This window comes from Molossus molossus, unplaced genomic scaffold, assembly GCF_014108415.1.
Source record: "Molossus molossus isolate mMolMol1 unplaced genomic scaffold, mMolMol1.p scaffold_m16_p_11, whole genome shotgun sequence".
Taxonomy (NCBI): domain Eukaryota; kingdom Metazoa; phylum Chordata; class Mammalia; order Chiroptera; family Molossidae; genus Molossus; species Molossus molossus.
In genome coordinates, this window is record NW_023425346.1 from 43,980,266 (window position 1) to 43,999,381 (window position 19,116).

Genomic DNA, 19,116 nt, shown 5'->3' on the forward strand with positions numbered 1-19,116 from the left:
GTATAGGTTCATTCCGCCTTGCACAGGCTTTACCTACAAAAGGCTAATAAACACATCATTGTTCTGCAGACTAATTACATGTTAGGCACTTGGCCTCACATCTCTGTGACAGAGCAAGTGTGTGCCATTGGCGCAGGGGATTTTTTTTTTTTGTCTGTGGACTCTTTTGTGAAAACCTTAACTCTGGTCCTAGTAACCACACTATCAGCAGAGAAGGCTGATGCGACAGGTGTGAACATTGGGTAAATCAGGACTCAGGTACTGTGGCCCTTTTACCATGCTTGCTCGTTATAGAAGCATGTTAATTACTACAGCTGGCTCTTCTCATCTCTCATTGAGCAATTTCAACTGATTTAGTAAATCCTCTGACTTGAGCATTACAGTTTGATTCATGAAGTTTCCCAGCTGTGACCACTGGAATACCTTGCCTGGGGGTGTACCTGGAGGCTACCTTTGAATCAGTGTAAAGTTCCAGGGAACCTCATCTACAGCAGCTATATCAAACGCATTCGTACATTTTTTTTTCTGAGTCTTACTGACCAGTTTTAATTTTAATAAATACACTTAGATTTGGGTTAAAGCGTTCCATCCTCCCTAAAACCAAAATTAAGTCCTCATTTTTAAAAGGTTTAGATCAGAGATAGAAGGAAAATGGGGAGGACCTGGCCTTCAGCTCTGAGATTTTCCATTCAATTACATTTTTAACAAGTCGACTGAGTAACTGAATGTTTAAATCGTCCTGTTGATACTTAAAAAATATATATAACACATAACTAAGTTACCAGAAACAGCCAAAAAGCATTAAAAGACGAAGGGTGTTTGTCAACAAGCTAAATATGAAAAGTTTTCTTAGGCAGCTGGTGTGGGTGATACACTGGTTTTATGGCAAGTAAAGAAAAAGTAGAGTTTACACTGTCAAAAGTATGAAGTGTTCTAAATAAATGCCCTTTGAAACACAGATTAATCATTCTGTCAACTTCTAGTCTTACTTTATTTTTTCTTTATTGATTTTAGAGAGAGGAAGAAAGAGGAAGAGAAGGATAGAAATATCTATGAGACAGAACATCGATTGGCTGCCTCCTGCACGCTCCCTACTGGGGATCAGCCACAACCTGGGCATGTGCCCTGACCAGAATGGAACCAGCAACCTCTTGCTGCATGGGTCAATGCTCAGCCACTGAGCCACACTAGCTGGGCTCTAGTCTTATTTTAAATCAGTGAGCGTAGAAGGAATTAGATTACAGCACGAGGAATTTGCTATTTACAAGGAGTTAAGCTAGACCCAACTAAGGCTTTGGTTTATGTCTGCTTTGCCCTGGCATTGCCAATACCTGTTAAGCTGTTCCTGAAGCAAATCCAATCTTTGCTCCACTTCCCCATAGGTGAGGTCACTGTCTGTTTCAGAGATCCCCCAGGCAGTTTGCTGAAGTGCTGAGGGACTCGACTCATCTGCCTGAGTCTGGGCATTTTCTTGTCCCCAGCTTCTTGTGTCAGAGACATCTGTGGGAAATAGCAAGATGAATGTCAACTTCCTTGGGTGCCAATTGGCATTGGTAACACAGAGATATCCACAATACAAGCAGGAAAGGATCTTAAAGTATAACCCAAAGACAGACCCAGAGGAACTCAGGGACCTATCCAGGGACCACAACCAGTTGCTATCTGTGTCCCACCCACCTTGACCCTGCTTGCAACCTCTCTCGTTCATTTCCACATGAATAAAAACATACAGCCATGCCAAGCTGGCGTGGCTTGGTGGTTGAGCATCGATCCATGCACCAAGAGGTCACCAGTTGGATTCCCAGTCAGGGCACATGCCCAGGTTGTGGGCCAGATCCCCAGTTCGGGGCATGCAGGAGGCAGTCAATCCATGTTCTCTCTCATTGATGTTTATAGCTCTCTCTCCCTCTCCCTTCCTCTCTCTAAATTCAATAAAGAAAAAAACAAACAAAAAGCATACAGCCAGTTTTGACTCTTATATACAACTTTGCCTTCTTTCTGTTTGTGCTAAGAGAAAATATGGATGGCCAATCCAAAACTGATGAGAGAGCAGTGATTTTGTGATTTTTTATTTGGGAAGAAATGGCACCATTTGTTGGTACTATTTCACACTTGAGTTTAAGATTTTAGGGCTCTTTCCTGCAGGATAATTTGCATACTTCATGATTCGGAGTGGGCCCAAGAAGGGAGCCATAGAGAAGTGTTGATGTTCAGGGGGGTTCCCTTAGGCCAACCCAATTCAAAGTCAAGCCAAGAAACCACAGGCCATTAAGATTAGAAGAGTCTTAAAGGTCCTCTAGTCCCATGACACTTTTAAGTTTTTCTGTCTCCTTGTAGCTCCTTCTGCACTGTCCCTTAATATAGTCACATTACTTCCAATAGTTTTCTGTGGCTTTTATTTAGAATATTTTTAAAATACGTTTTTATTGATTTTTAGAGAAAGAGGAAGAGAGAAGGCGAGAGCGATAGAAACATCCATGAGTGAGAAGCATTGATTGGCTGCCTCCTGCATGCCTCCCACTGGGGATAGAGCCTGAAACCCGGGCATATGAGCTGACCGGGAATTGAACCAGCAAACTCTTGGTGCATAGGTCTACGCTCAACCACTGAGCCACACCAGCCGGGCTATTTATGTTACTATACTTTAAAACGTATTGCTTATCTGTTCACATCCTCTTTTCAAAAGCTCTGTGTGTCTGTTATGTGCCACATAGTCTGCTGAATTCAGAGGAATTCAAGACAAAGAAGACATAGGTCCCATTCAGTCTAGCATGGTTTTTCATATAGAGATTTGTTTTCCGATCTTCTTTAAATGTACTGTTTCTCCTACCATCTATATTTGCAAGTTATCAATATCTTAGAGCAAATATAATATCTTTCTTTTCTCTCATCCTTGTCACATACTTTTGATGGCTTCTGCTCTGCTTTCTTATCCTCTACATTTACATACCTCGGAGACTTAAAATGATTAAAAAGTTGGAAAATAAAACCCATGAAAAAATATTAGTAGAATTGTGAGTTATTTTACAGATAAAGGAGTGACATTTCTTCCTCACTGGGAGAACTGGTAGGAGGAACAGACGATCTAAAACTGGTTTTCATTTTCACATTGAAACAGATTTGAATTAGAGGTACTGATTCTGGTTTGATAGGCTTTTGTTTGTTTGTTTGTTTTTGGACAGGTAACTATGATCAAACTCTGCAAAAGTTATGTCAAGTTAAGAACTATATATCCTTGGCTGTTTAAAATATAGACAGAAAGTAAGTGATTTGGTGAAAGTAGCTATAATTCTAGAAATAGGGAATAGGATGTACAGGACTTCTTGAAACCCCTTTCTTTTCTACAGTTTTTTCAAAGTACAGTCAGATAGCTCAAAGGCATACCCTTCCTCCAAGTAGCAGACTAAATTTCTATGTTCTTCTTTTCATTGTTTTTCTATCACTATCCTTTTATTACTGAAGACTCAGATATTTCTCTAATGAGGGGCCTACAATTTCTGCTTCATTTGGGTGAAGCTATAACAAAGAATTAGCTTACTTAAAGACAGCATTGGAAAATATCAGGTCAGGGTTGCTTGTTTTGTTGTAATGGGTAGCCTACCTCAGAGAGGTAGGCTCACTATGAATTCCAGAATGGTTCTTTATGATTAAGGCTTTCTTAGCCTATGGGATCTTGGTGGATTTTGTGTGTGTGTGTGTTTTTAAAGCAACAGTATTATAATTTACCAAACCCAACAACATGCAGATAAGCATAAAAATATGAAACGCCTGGAGTTTTAACTGGTATATCAGCAGATTTTCAGGGAAAAGTATGACTTACTATTCACAGGCATGTGACCTTTTAAAATGAAAAACAAAGATGAAATGTCCTAGTACACCTGGATTTCAAGTTTGGAGCAGCAATGACAAACAAACATTCAGAACACACATATTAGCAGCTTGGTGATGTCAATGTTTGTCCCTGTCTAGCTGCCGGCTAGCTGATTAATGTAGGAATTTTTAAAAGAGATAATAAGAGATAGGATGAAGTTACATGTAATGCTCAGAAGTTTTGTGCCAAGAAAGTGTACAGAATTTCTGCCTATGCTTAACAGCTCTCTCATTCTCAAATCATATATAATAAATTGATATTTGAAGAATAATGGTGGTCCTGGCAGGTTTGACTCAGTGGTTAGAGTGTCAGGCTGCGGACCAGAGAGTCCTGGGTTCAGTTCCCGCTAAGGGCACATACCTCGGTTGCAGTTTGTCCCCGGCTCTGGTTGGGGTCGTGTGGGTGGTAACCACTCGATGTGTCTCTCTCACATCAATGTTTCTCTCTCTCCTCCCCTCCTTTTCCCTCCCATTCTATCTGAAGATAAATGCAAAAAATAATAATAATAATAATAATGGTGAATCACTTGCAATAAATTATGTAGGGTTATATTTTTTTATTCAGTGCTCAAGGAACAACAACAAAAAACTGATTATGATCCCTTAGAAGAAATGAATAAAATGTAAACTTAGATAGAGGCTTTCTTAATTATAATTTAGTTTTTTATTAAAATCTGCATATGTGTGATTTGCTTGTTTTACAGTAATATTAAAAAAAAAAGAGTTCAAAGGGGAAATCCTGGTTAGGGTCTTAATCAAAATGAGCATCCTTGTAGACACTTTCTAAATATAGCTCAGAAAGAATCTGCTCTTGGTTGCCTTGGAAAATGTTGCTATAGTTGCAAGACACATTCCTGGAAATGAATGAACAGAAAGTAAACTTTCATTTTTCTCTGGGTACACAATTTTCCTAGAGTCAACTTGTGACCTCACTCTAAGTAGTATCAGAGTCCATTTCATTTAAAATTTTTTTTTAATTTTTAGTTTTGCCTAAAGTTGCTCTGCAGTTAGATTTATCATGACAAATGCCAGGACTGTGAGTAAGGGAAATTTCCTATTAACGATAAAACTAAAAATTGAAGTGATTTAGTAATTCAAACTACAGCTGTTACAGCTGCATCATACATGTTATCCAAATGTTCAAACATTACATATTATTTTACCTTAAATAATCATTAGGGAATGAAATTTGCAGTGGTTTTATAATTCTTTTTTTTTTTAAATCCTCACCCAAGGATATTTTTTCCCCCATTTATCTTCAGATAGAGTGGGAAGGAGGGAAGGAGAGAGAAAGAAACATTAATGTGAGAGGGATACATCGACTGGTTGCCTCCTGCAAGACCCCAACCAGAGCCGGGGACAAACTGCAACTGAGGTATGTGCCCTTGACCAGAATTGAACCTGCAACTCATTCACGTGCATGTTTAGCTATGCATTTTCAAAGTAATCATTCATTATTTGAATAGGGATTTCATTCAAAATTTTGAAAATTAGAAATATATAGATAATAAAATTGTTAGAATACTATTTTACTGTACATGTAGAATAACTAATTAAAAAATAATTGGAAGAATTGGCAAAGAAAAACGTAAGATGAAGGGCAGGAGGATTCACTGTTAGCAGAAGGCAATATAAAGTCGAATAAAATCCAAAAATTGTATCTTCAATAACTCGTCACTTGAGGCCCCAACTCAAGTGAAAAACAACAAAAAAGTCCTGTAAAAAAATATCAGGCCCACAGTATGCTGACTTCTGGAGATAGTAGAGGTGGGTCAGCAAGCTCTTCAGAATTTTAACCTCCATGATACAAACTCTTTCTCTTTTTAGCACTTCCCAGAATTCGTTTTCATAAATAACTAAAATGGGACATTTGGTAATCATATCTAATATTTCATTCTTCTCTTGTGATAAATGAGGTCCTATTTTCATTCACTTCATCAAGATTTTAGATTGTCCAGAGAACATTTGCTTAATTCTTAGCTTACTTCAATGCAGGGTCATGGCAAAAGCTGATTTGATAAAATAAGGAAAGTAACTGTGGAAAAATATAAAGCCTTAACATCCTAGATTCAATAAAACTTTTGTTTTCTAATATAGTCACTTCAAATAATGGTGACAATGATAGATAATATTTACTTACTTTGACTCATAATTTTACTTTTCTGCTATCTGAGAGTATACAATTTTTACCTCATTTCTGTTATATTCTTTTGAGTTTTTGTTATACCCTGTACATTTTTGTATATTCACGAATATAGTCAATGATTAAAGTGTTGGAAAAATAAAACCTGTGAGAAATTACTAAATCTAATAGGGGATTTTTCTTTTTCCAGAAAAGATAATTTATGCATGTTATCTTGTTAACATTGACAATTGGTGTGAGTTAGAAAATATTATTCCTATTTTAAAGATATGCACACTGAGTCTTAATGGGATTGTCAGTCACTTATCCTAAGTCATAAAGGGAGCAAGTGACAGAGTTATAATTGGAATCCAAGTAGCCTGAGTCATACCTATTCTGCCCCCACTTAATAGATAAATCTAACAAGATCTCTAGATCTAGCTCCTGTTATACTAAGACAATCGTTCTTCCAAGTGATAGTTCTCAAGTCTTCCTGAATTTTCCATCCATTAGTATCATATTTACATTCATTGTTATTCATCTCATGCATATTTTCTACAGCAAAACACATATATTTGAGTATTCCTTTTGGTGGAAATGTTAAATAAATGTATTGAAATGAGTTGGATCAAGAGCATACCTTATTTAGGGGCATTTTCCCATAATTCCCAGTAATGAGAATATTTTTTTGGCATTGGTTGTATTATCAAATTGGCATTTCATGCAATAATACAAAGGGGTTCTACATTATGTTAAATCTGACTGGCCATCAGAAAAAACAACCCTCTGATGCTTTCATTGCTTGGAAATAATTACCACTATTCCAGAACGGCCCAAACACATTGTAGATTATCTGAGATTTGAGCTCTTTGCAACTATTTCATGAAATTGCAAAAGATTAGATTAACATATGTCAGTACAGTTCTGTATTTGTGAAAAATTGTCATTTTATGATGAGCACCAAAGAGAGCCAACCTGATTCCTGAGAAACTTGATTACCTTTGAAAGAGTGACTTCTTTTATCTATGTGAATTCTTCCTGACCTGGGCACTACTTCCTTAAAATCAAGTCCAGTTGCTTTCCCTATTCCTGAAGGGGAATCTACTGTTCCTGAGAAAAGAGGCTTTTGTTCATCATCAACAGAGGAGATGAAAGATGAAGATCTGCTTTTTTTCTCTTCGATTTGTTTCTTGGCGCTCTGATAATTTGTTATGGTATCTCCAGAGTCTTCAGCATCATTTGTGCTGTTTTCTTTGCCAAAATCTATCAAGGAAAGTTATTTTAGAGAAGATAATTAAATGTGACATTCTATGCATATGATACCGCTTATACACAAACTACCTTTTCAATAGTGATGTTCTTTGAATTACTTAAACAGAATATTCTGTAAAACCACCAGGAAAATTATTCTTCCTCTTTTTTCCTGTTGAAAGTGCAGCTACTTAGGGAGATTTTCCCCTCAATTCAAGGAATAAAGGACTATTAGATTGTCCTAATAAAATACATGATTTATTTTAAAATGAAAAGATAATCCGTGATAGTAGTAATATTTATATTTCAGGAAAAAAAATAGCTATAGGATAACTTGCAGCTTTATACCTGCTCAACAGTCATTTGTAGTGTTCAAATCTGGTGCATTATTTCTTTAAGGAAATAAAAAAGGGAGTGGAAATTTGTCCCAGTTCTGAAATATCACCACTATGCAGCTTGTTGTTTGTTTTTAACTTTCACACCCTGGCATCTGTGGCCGCCCTTCACATGTTGCAAAGGTCAGAGCTGGAAGCTTCCCTGTGCTGAAGGCTGGAAAGCTGGCTTCCCACTGTGGTTCAGTGGAGTGGCCTTGACATTCCAGGTAGCTTGTTTGTGTAGCATATTGCAAAGAATATAAAGCTAAATACAGTCATTAAAGGAGGTTTACTTAATTATATTAAAGCCAGTAGTGCATATTGCCTGCTTTACACAGAAATGTCAGGATAATTTCAGCCCTTAAGGTTGTGTTAGAACATATTTCAGCAAGAAAAACTCAAAGAGACAAATCCCAGAAGTTGTTTCCATTAGTCTCCTGGGGAGACAGTATAATTCTCCATCTGGTTACTGCTAATAACTAACCAACATACTCCAGAAGGTCTGTCATTGTCTAGAGACGTGGTTGAGACAGTGTCCCCATCTACTCTGCCTGGTTGTGCTTCTTCGTGATTTACAGAAGGCCAAGCAAACTGATTTAAGGCCACTCCAGAGAAACGTCCAACTGTTTTATTTTGTTTTGAATTCCCATAAGGCATAGAAATTAAACAAAGGTATTTTTTTCATCATTTAAAAAATCATAATTTAAAGTATGAGAAGCCAGAAAACAATCCCATGTAAAAATGTTAAAAACCAACCTCCTGTAAAATTGTTGTTAAGGAGTTAATGTTAATTAAAGTTAAATGTAGCAAAAGCGATGGCTCAATTTATTTTCCTTAAGAGTTCACACTTGCTCAGTGATTTCATCTTTGCTGAGAAGACCATGGGCCCTTCCAATCTCAAGTGCTGTGGACATTCTTGATTACTTTGTCACTTGAGTTTCTCTCCTCGACCCCTTTCTTCTCCAGTGTCTCTGACACAGCCCTCCTCAAGCCTCTAAACGTCATTCTTATCATTTCTTCCTGTTTTATTTTTAACTTCTCCCTTCCTGAAAATTTGGTCAACATTTCTCACTTTACGAACATATCATTTCATTCCTCAAACAATAATAGTTTCCAATTTTATGCTGGTAAATCTTTTTTTTTTTAGAGAAAAGCTTCACTTTTCTAAATTATCTTAAAAAAAATATTTTTTAATCGATTTTAGAGATAGAGAGGAAGGGAGAGGGAGAGAGAGATAGAAACATCAATGAGAAAGAATATTGATTGGCCGCCTCCTGCATGCCCCTCACTGGGGATTGGGCCCACAACCGGGAATCAAACCCGTGACCTCCTGGTGCGTGGATCGATGCTCAACCAGTGAGCCACACTGGCCAAGCCTAATTTATCTTCATACCTGCTCGGTGAATTGCATCAGTTTTCTGCTGCTGAGTGAACCTTTGTGCAGTTTGGCCATCAGGGGGTTTGAATTAGCTTTTCTTTTAAACATGCTCATAGTATCTTTTCTAGCAGAATCAAATGTCAACTGATTTAACCATTAATTCATTTGGCTCTAATCTAAGTATAGAAATGCTAACATAAATATCTGTATTGAATGTAGGCTAAAAATTATTAAAGCACCGTGTCTCTTTGGCTTGAGAGGTCTTGGAAGTTCTCTGTAGATTTTAACATCTTTACACGTTACCAGTAAAATGTTCTGTCCCAACTACTTCATGAACCTCAGACTTTGTTTACCAACTTATGGTCTAATTTTGGATGCTTTGGGACAAATTTATCTTTTAACATATATTGTTAAACTGAATTATAATTTGCTGATTTCCACTCAGGACAACTATTCGCAAAATGTGGTGAATGAGGGATTATTATTTAGGTCTATAGTTAAATGGAGGAAATTACTTCGTGTACTTAGTATCTAAATCCTCCAGCAAAAATTCCATGTGAAAGCAAGATCATGAAAGAAGAAGAGAACGTTTGATATCTTTGAATTGTTCCACTATGCACAGAGAATTACTCCACTTTTATGTCCATGTTCATTGCCCCCTGACAGCCAGTTGCTTCCTGGAACCCAGGCCGTCTGGACGGTTTCCCTGATGCAGCCTGACTGCAACATTTTTCTCTTTCCTGCTAAATAAATCACACCTTCACATTCTATCATTTAAAGTGAAAGTGGAAATGACAATCTACTTGTGGATTAAAAATAGGAACAGTTCAGGCTTAGACTGGAGGTTGGTTGATGGAATACATGAAATTGGGCTGAAAAGTATTCTAATTAGCTTCCTGATACCTCTAGATTTTGATGGCTGTTTCATTTCTGCCTTTTCCTAGTGAAAGTGGATTATTTGATGGAGGTTAAATAGTATTTGGTACTATTTTTTTCTTAATGTTATTTTTATTCTATGTAGAAATATTATTGCTAGAAGTGAAATTGTATGATCATTTGTTACCATTACCTTACAAAGAAATATTTTTGCCTGTTCAGTTAAGTTTTGAATTTGATATCTGATTTAGATGACTGAAAATTATTTTATTTTTTTTAATCCTTTGTTTCTGCAGGCTGACAGTTCATCTCCCTCCTTTTTCTCATAAGACACAATTCTAAAGCATTTTGTGATTTGTTTTGTGCGTGTCTCTCTGGGTTTAGGATGAATTGAAGAGCACAGAATGAGGGTGTCCGATGGAGTGGTTGAGTCATCTATCTTAAGAATGATTATGCAAAATTCTTCCATTTCAAACAATCTCAGAACAAACACCTATGCTCCCTCCATCTTTCATGGAGTCTTTCAGATTAATTACCATTTTTATTTGTTAGACCCAACAATAGACTTAACTTTTGGTCCAAGAGAGACATTTAATGTGTTCTCTCAGCATCTGAATTTTAGATTTCCTACAGGTAACAATTTTGAAATAAGCTGAGCACTTTCCAGCCAAATACATTTAAAAAATTTATTTCATTGGAAAATTAAAATCTAAAATATATTGCTTCATTTGATTTCAAGTACTTTATTTCCTCTCTAGTTTCAAAGAATGTTGAAAGAAGACTAATGTCATTTTTGTATGCAAATACAAGATAAAAATTTTGACTATCTTAAAAATTAAAATAAAGATACATTTATATGTTGCTGAAATAGATAACAAAAGCTAATCACTATTTGTTATTAGAGAAGATATTCCAAAGAGATGCCAAAGTATAATACCAATATATTTGAAGGCTTAATTTAATAAAATTATAGTTAGACTATGCTTGTTCTCTAAAAATAAGTTTAACAATGTGTATATGTATGTGTGTGTGTGTGTGTGTGTGTGTGTATATATCCTTACTTCAATAACTTTCCTAGAAGTTATTTTATTTTGGAGAAACACTTTCAAAGCTTACTGACTTTTGGATGACCATGAGAAATCACTAAACCACTATTACAAAGAGATAGAGTTCATTGCTATCCTTTGAAATGCAAAGTGTGATGAGTTCAAGACACTTCCACTCCCATTTTTTTGGAACAACACAAGTTTTCAGTTGAATGATATAGAAGTGCCTGCCCATTGCAATGAACATTATATGGGTAGAGAAATAAGAACATCACAGCCTTTCCCCCCCACTCTTATGATGTACGTATACTATGTCTAAAAATGGGTTCCTGTTCTCAAGGGAAAATGTGGCACTATCTAAGTCCAGTGGAAAGAGGATTCTGAACATTTTTTTCACTTTTATTTTCACCCCCTTGGTAGGCACAGGCACATCATTTACAGTATATGAACTATTGCCCTGTGTTTTGGACCTGTTACATTGCTGTTCTCATTGTCCTATTCTCTGCCAAAAGATTATTGACTCCCTAAATCAATCATTAGTAACTATTTTGATACTGAATTTTCCATCCCTGGAAAGAGTTGAGGAGACTATTTAAAATATTTGGTCATAAAAGTGCTATTGGTAAAAAATATATACGTGTGTGTGTGCGTGTGAGTGTATTCGTATCTCATGTACCATTATACAAGGTGGAGCAAAGTAGGTTTACAGCTGTGAGTACACAAAATACAGTTTATGCTTATATTATTATTTATTACTTATTGTATTATTTTTTCTCTGAGCAACTAATAAACTTACCTTTGTCCCACTCTGTACATTCTACTGAATTAATATATTATTTATAAATAACATAAAATTTTCAGAAAAATATTTCTGCAACCTAATGGATCATATTGGCATTCTCTGAAGTATGCACAGTCTGATCTTACTTAGAAGTCTCCTTAGAGACTATTTTCACATGTTCCTACTGGATATATACCTCATTTACTTTTATTCAGCTCAACCATGTTATTAATGCTTGTGGCCACTCAACGGGTCATTGAAGATTTATATTTATTCTTTATTTTCTGTGAAAATAACATTTTACTTCTATCTCAAGAACTATAGCACCTTCTCGTACAATGACCCTAGTCAAATTAAGAAGGTTCTGGGTACCTCCATGCCAGAATTTTAGGAAGGAAAGAGAACTACTAGAAGACTACTTTAAAAAAAAAAAAAAAAGGTGTCCACCCTGGGAAGGTGGCTCTGTTAGTTGCAGTACTGTCCTGTACACCTAATGGTTGCAGGTTCGATTCCCATTCTCAGTTGGGGCACAAACTGGGGAGGGGGTGGCAAGTGATCAATCTCTCTCTCTTCTCTCTCTCTCTCACCTCCCCTCTTCTCTATCTCTAAAGTCAATAAACATATCCTCAGATGAGGATAAAGAAAAGAAAAAAATACAAGGTGTCCTCAAATTCCAAACTGAACTGACAGCTCTTTTCTGTCAGAAAATGAGTTTATTTTTCCAGAAGAAATGTAAAGGTCTGAAGACAAATCACTTTCATCAACAAAAGCATTTTAGGAGAGAAGTGATCCAAGATGTTAAGCTTCCATTTGTTCAAGCCAACTTTCCAGAGATTCTATTTATATCTATTCTTTTAAAAAATATATATTTTGAGTTTAAGTTCCTTAGCACCCTGAGGTAGGCAAGGTTGGAAGGGGGTGGGGAGAGATGAGGATTGAGCCTGAAAGAGTTCTAGTGCCTTGTTGAGTAGGTAGCCTGTGAGTGCAAAGCAAGATTCAACCTCTGTCTCCAATGCATGTGTTCTTAACTCTGGGTCTTGAGACCTCTGCTGATCAATTCATAGCCAGTGCTCTTGGATATCCGCCTTCAAGGTATTGTTTCTTGTGGGCAATAAACTAACTCTAAAATAATCAATGCTTTTCATGGGCAGCTTTCAATTAATGTAGCCCCCATATCATTTAGTATTGATTATCTTCTGAAAGTTCTCTGTTTTGTATACTGACTTATATGTATGTTTTTGTCCTAGATAGTGATTCTACATTAAGAAGTATAGAGTGGGTGGTCACCTTCAGAGCATTAGCTTGGAGTGACAAGGACTAAATTGTTTTCAGCAATTTTGTACACTTGTCTATGGTAGCATGGAGTCTTGAAGACTAGACTAGTCTCTCAGGCTCTAGATAATTGGATTAATATTGTTGGGAACATGGTATTGAGCAGATCATGTTTACTCATAGAAACAAAAGGGAATGTGAAAGAGCTGCAGGGAGGCAGGCAGGTCACTTACCATCTACACTTTATATAAAACGATATCACAGACTGAGCCTCTGGTGAGAGGGAAAATTTTCAGAAACAATAAAATATCTAGTTGCATAAGCACAATATAAATTGTGACGTTCTCAGGAGATAAAAACGTTAGCTAATTCAGCTTGAGAATGAGAAAATGAAACCATTTTAAAAGAGGTTTAATAAATCTTCATCTGTTTGGGGAACATTATCATATGGACGACATTGTCAAGCTCTTCTTTATTTCCTGCAAGATCACAGTAAGAGATGAACTTCAGAGTAAGGAATTTAGATTGAGTCTGTGGAAGAACAACTTGACAGTAAGGTTCTGATTTTAGAAAAAGTCACCAAGAGAATAATGAAGGACATTGCTGAAATAAATTCACCTATTTCTGAGTGCTTTATTGTTCCATAATCAACCAGAGGATTCAACAATTATCTCAATTCAACAAATATTTATCAATTATTCTTTGCTAAAGGAATCTACAGTTTGGTAGAGAAAAAGGACAAATACACCGATAACTACTGTACAGGGTGGATTTTGATAATATAACAAGATGTTAAGTGCCTCAGGAATTTATAAGAGAAAAGAAAACTATATATTTGAGGAAATCAAGAAAGAATTTATGTTGAATATGTCATTAGAGATTAACATTGACAAAAAAATGTAATTTTAGTGGATGAAAAAGTGTGATGAACTTCAGAGTAAGATTGTGATTGTGTGTGTGTGTGTGTGTGTGTGCGTGCGTGTGTGTTTGAGGAGAGGGAGGTAAAGTCCGATTAAGATAATAATATAAGCAAAGACACAGACACAGTTTACATGGATGAGAGGGTAGTTTAGTTCACTTGAAATACAGAGAAAGTTGAAACTAGTAGATGAGCTCCCCTAGTGCGAGAATTTGGAGAGAAGAGGGCCAATAAAAGAACTTGGATTAAAGGCTCTAGTTTTAAAGGCAAAAGGAGGAAGAGAATCAAAAGGAAGATGCCTACATTTTATTTTATTAATTCATTAATTCTTGCAACAAACATCTGTTGAACACTTGCAATGTGGCAAGCACTGAAAGGAGACTAAATATTTACACCTTCATGGGGCTTATGATTTAGAAGTAGACAATATCTATGAACTAACAATGCAAATACACATAGAAGTACAACTGGAATGCTGCAAAGGAGAGGAGCTGATTGTGGAAGACCAGGTTAAGCAGTGCTAGAACGGGTGATATCAGATAAGACTGAAGAGGTAGACATAGAACGCCTTATTAAGAATTTAGGGAATTGTTTAAATAATGTAGAGGGGTTTAAATAAGTGGGTGAAATAAACAAAACTGCATTTAGAAAATAATTCACCAGTTGTCCAGTGTGGAGAATAGATCAGAGAAAGGCAAGGTGAGTTGGGATGCTATCTCAGTATTCCAGGTGACAGATTATGGTATCTTGGCTCGGAGCTGTGGCTAAGAAGATGGAAAGAAGTGAACTAAAAAGGACCTAGTTTAATGACTAAATGGAGATGTATTGGAGGTAGCAATAATAAGACTTGTTGCCAGAGTTGATGGAGAGGTTGAGAGAAGGTTGGAACCTGGTTTGTGCAGCTGATTGAATGGTGGTGTCATGTAGAGACATGGCAACTGATGGAAAGACAGGTTTCCAGGGGGATATCCTGAGTTCAGTTTAGAAAATCTTGAATTTGAGCTGCCTTTGAGATTTCAAGTTGATGGTTTGGTAGGCAGCTGGATATATGAGGTTGAAGCACAGGTAGTCCGGGATTAAGAAGTAAATATGCACATTTCCTACGTGAGAATATAATGAAACTGTAGGCGTAAGCAGGACACCCAGGGAAAGACTAGCATGTTTGTTAGGTCAGCATGAGGCAAGAGTGGAGACATTTTCAGGAAAGCCTTCTCCCATCTGCCCAGGCACAATTAGCTGTACCCTCATTTGGTCCTCACTGAGGTGTGCTTAATCTGGTTACAGCAACTACTATTTATTTTTGAAATAGAGGGTGTGCCATCTCTTCGTAGGGAGGGCAAGGGCTGTTTCACACTATTTGTTTCTCAGAAATGGAGTAGTTCTTTAACAATGTGAAATGAGCCAGGCTGGTGTGGCTCAGTGGTTAAGCATTGACCCATGCACCAGAGGTCGCCGGTTCGATTTCGAGTCAGGGCACATGCCTGGGTTGTGGGCCCAGTACCCAGTGGGGGGCATGCTGGAGGTGGCCAATCGATGTTCCTCTCATTGATATTTCTACCTCTCTCTCCCTCTGCCTTCCTCTCCCTCTAAAAATCAATAAAGAAAAAATATTTTTAATAAACTTTCTAAAAAAGAATAATGAAGTAAAAATAAAAATGTGAAATATTGCCTGGCCAGTGTGGCTCAGAGGATTGAGTGTCATCTCATGGACTGAGAGGTTCTGATTCGATTCCCAGTCAGGGCACATGCCTGGGTTGTGGGCCCAACCCCCAGTGGGGGGTGTGCAGAAGGCAGCTGATTGATGTATCTCTCGCACATTGATGTTTCTATCTCTCTCTCCCTCAATCTCTAAAAAATAAAAATCAATTAAAAATATTTTAAAAGTGTGAAATGTTAAAAAAAACAAACAAACATATTTAGCCCTGGCCAGTTTGGCTCAGTGTTTAGAGCATTGGCCCCCGGACCAGAGAAGCCCAGGTTCAGTTCCCACTGAAGGTATGTACCTTGGTTGCAGTTTGTCCCTGGCACTGGTTGGGGTCGCTTGGGTGGCAACCAGTCGATGTGTCTCTCTCACATCAATATTTCTCTCTCTCCCTTCCTTCCTCTCTCACTCCTAGTCTCTCCGTAGATAAATGCAAAACTATCCTCCGGTGAGAACAAAAAAAATTTTTTTTTAAATGTGAAATGTTAAACATAATGTTTCTGGTATATATGAGTAAAACATAAAGAATAGTTAAAAGGACAGAAAATCCTAGAGAAGACAAGGAGTGGCAAGTGCCTCAGAGAATACCACCTCATGCGTGTCATGCATGCTTGACAATGAGCACTCGCCTGCAAGGACAGTTATCCTCCACAACACACTGTTCAGAACTCTGAGGCACAGTTATTCAACTGTTTTAATTGGCCTCCTTTCATTTTAAACCAACCTACTCTGTGATGTCCTTGTAGATAAAGATGGCTTTGTCGAATGACATCATGAAATTTGTCCATAAGAAACCACATCATTAACTACAGAAAAAAAGCAAAGGATTTACCTTCCTAAAATCTGAATAATGTTTCCCCTTGAAATCAAAAGTATAATGAGCAATTAAGTAAGAATAGCTAATAACCACAGGCTCTAGTTTTAAACTTTATAAACAGAATGAATTACCTGTCTCTCCTTCACTATCAAATGACAATTTCCTTCTTCGTAGTTTACAGTTGTCTCCTTCAGAGTCATTCATAGACTGTGATCGTAGTAAGAGATCAGCCTTTGTGAATAGAACATGAAGATAAAATGGAAGATTATTCAATTTGAACATAATGTATTATCAGTAAACTCTTTATTATTCCATATGATTTCAACCACTGTGAGACTTAAATATTAGATTGTAGGCAAACAGCTACGATAATTTGCTTAATGATTGTCTATAAATTATAAAATAGATTGATAGAATAATTCTAATCATTTCACCATCAGATGGGAAGTCACAGTTTTAGAAGTAATTTATCAGAAATGTTTGGGGATGATGTTGACAACATTTAGAGACAACATGTTCCTTCATGTGGAATGTACTTTATGTAACGTGGTAAAGGTAAAGTAAAAAAATAATAATTTTTTGCCCTGGCCGGTTTGGCTCAGCGGTTAGAGTGTCGGCCTGCGGTCCTGAGAGACCCGGGTTCGGTTCCCGCTAAGGGCATGTACCTCGGTTGCAGTTTGTCCCCGGCCCTGGTCGGTTGTGCGGGTGGCAGCCACTCGATGTGTTCCTTTCACATCGATGTTTCTCTCTCTCTCTCTCTCTCTGTTCCTCTCTCTCCCTCCCACTCTACCTGAACAAAAAATGGAAAAATGTCCTCCGGAGAGGATAAAAGAAAATAATAATAATAATAATAATAATAATAATTTTTTAAAACTTTGCAGAATGTGTATTATTTTAGCAGGAAAAAGTAAACTACTTATAATGAGCTATGATGCTTAAATTACATGGTAACTATTGGAAGGTGGTACATTTACACAATGGAACACTAATTGGAAGTAAGAAAGAAATCTTACCCTCTGCAACAGCATGGATGGACTTGAAGAGTATTGTGCTAAGTGAAATAAGGTAGTCAGAGAAAGACATGTACCATATGATTTCACTTATATGTGGAATTTAATGAACAAAATAAACTAAAAAACAAAATAGAAACAGACTCATAGATAGAACAGACTGATAGCTCTCAGGGGGGCTGGGTGAAAAAGGTGAACGGATTAAGCAACAAAACAAAAACCCAAACTCATAGACACACAAAATAGTATAGTGATTACCAGAAGGGAAGGGGTTGGGGAGGTAAAGGGGGGATAAATAGTGATGGAAGGATACTTGATTTGGGGTGGTGAACACACATTATAATATACAAATGATGTAGAATTGTACATCTGAAACCTACACAATTTTATTAACCAAGGTCACCACAACAAATTCAATTAAAAACACACACACATGAAAAATAAAATAAATTTCACAACAATAAATATAAGGTTGAATTAACAAACCCTATGCTTTGAACCCGTTATTTTCTTCCCCATTTCCTCATCCCCCACCCTTCTGGTTCACTCTGTAAAATATCAGTCTTGTAAATAAAAATGGAAGCTCCCAAATAAAACAAATAAAAACTCTAGTTTAATTTATTTAGTTGCTTTCTAAACTTTTTATGTAAAGAAGTTATCTGTGGTAGATGTTTGTTGTTCTCAAGGCAAAATCAGAATAAGTTTAGTAACATTAAACTGAGATTTGATATAGTACTGAAGTAAAACCATTATAAAAAACACATGCTACTGATCATTTAAACCTCTTATCACCTAAATATTTTTCAACTTTTCAGTATTTTGAAAAGAACTAGCTGAGCTGAGCTGATGCTTCACATACTTTAGTGACCTTAAAAGTCAAACTAAAAAGTTTTTGCACAGTGCCTGGGTAGTGTGGCTCAGTATATGAAAAGATGCTTGATGTCATTAATTGTCAGAGAAATGCAAATTAAAATCACAAAATATCACTTTACATTTTCAGAATGGCTCTCATCAATAAATCAACAAACAGCCAATGTTAATGAGGATGTGAAGAAAATGGAACCCTCCTGCACTGCTGGTGGGATTGCAAATTGGTGTAGCCACTATAGAAAGCAGAGGTTCCTCAAAAGACTAAAAATAGAAGTACCTATGATCCAGCAATTACACTTTTGGATATATGTTAGAATAAATCCCAAACACTAATTCGAAAATATATATGCACCCCTATGTTCACTGCAGCATCATTGACAATGGCCAAGATATGGAAGCAACCCAAGAGCTCATCAATGGACAAATGGATAAAGTGGTGGTGCATATATACAATGGAATACTACCTGGCCGTAAAAAGAATGACATCTTACTATTTGTGACAGCATGGATAGACTTAGAGGGTATTATGCTAAGTGAAATTAATCAGTATATGAAAGACAAATACCACATGCTTTCACTTATATGCGGAATCTAAAGAACAAAATTTAAAAAAAAAAAAACAGAAACAGACTCATAGATACAAAGAACAAACTGAGGGTTGCTAGAAGGGAGGAGAATTGGGTACTCCAGTGAAAAGGTGAAGGGACTAAGAAGTATAAAATAGTCACAGGGATATACAGTACAGCACAGGGGACATGGTCAATTATACTGTAATAATTATGTATGGTGCCAAATTGGTACTAGAATTATCGGGGATCACTTTGTAAA

At 36.7% G+C, this 19,116-nt stretch overlaps 1 protein-coding gene across 1 annotated transcript in view; it reads right to left on the reverse strand.

Annotated features, from left to right (window-relative positions):
- Positions 1 to 19,116, reverse strand: part of KCNH7 (potassium voltage-gated channel subfamily H member 7) — a 444,235-nt gene that overhangs the window by 10,655 nt on the left and 414,464 nt on the right. Inside the window, exons 12-14 of the mRNA XM_036254388.1 lie at positions 16,540 to 16,639; positions 6,992 to 7,243; positions 1,332 to 1,500 (exon numbers count right to left, since the gene is read on the reverse strand). Coding sequence (XP_036110281.1) covers positions 1,332 to 1,500; positions 6,992 to 7,243; positions 16,540 to 16,639 — 521 coding nt within the window. The remainder of the gene's footprint in view (positions 1 to 1,331; positions 1,501 to 6,991; positions 7,244 to 16,539; positions 16,640 to 19,116) is intronic.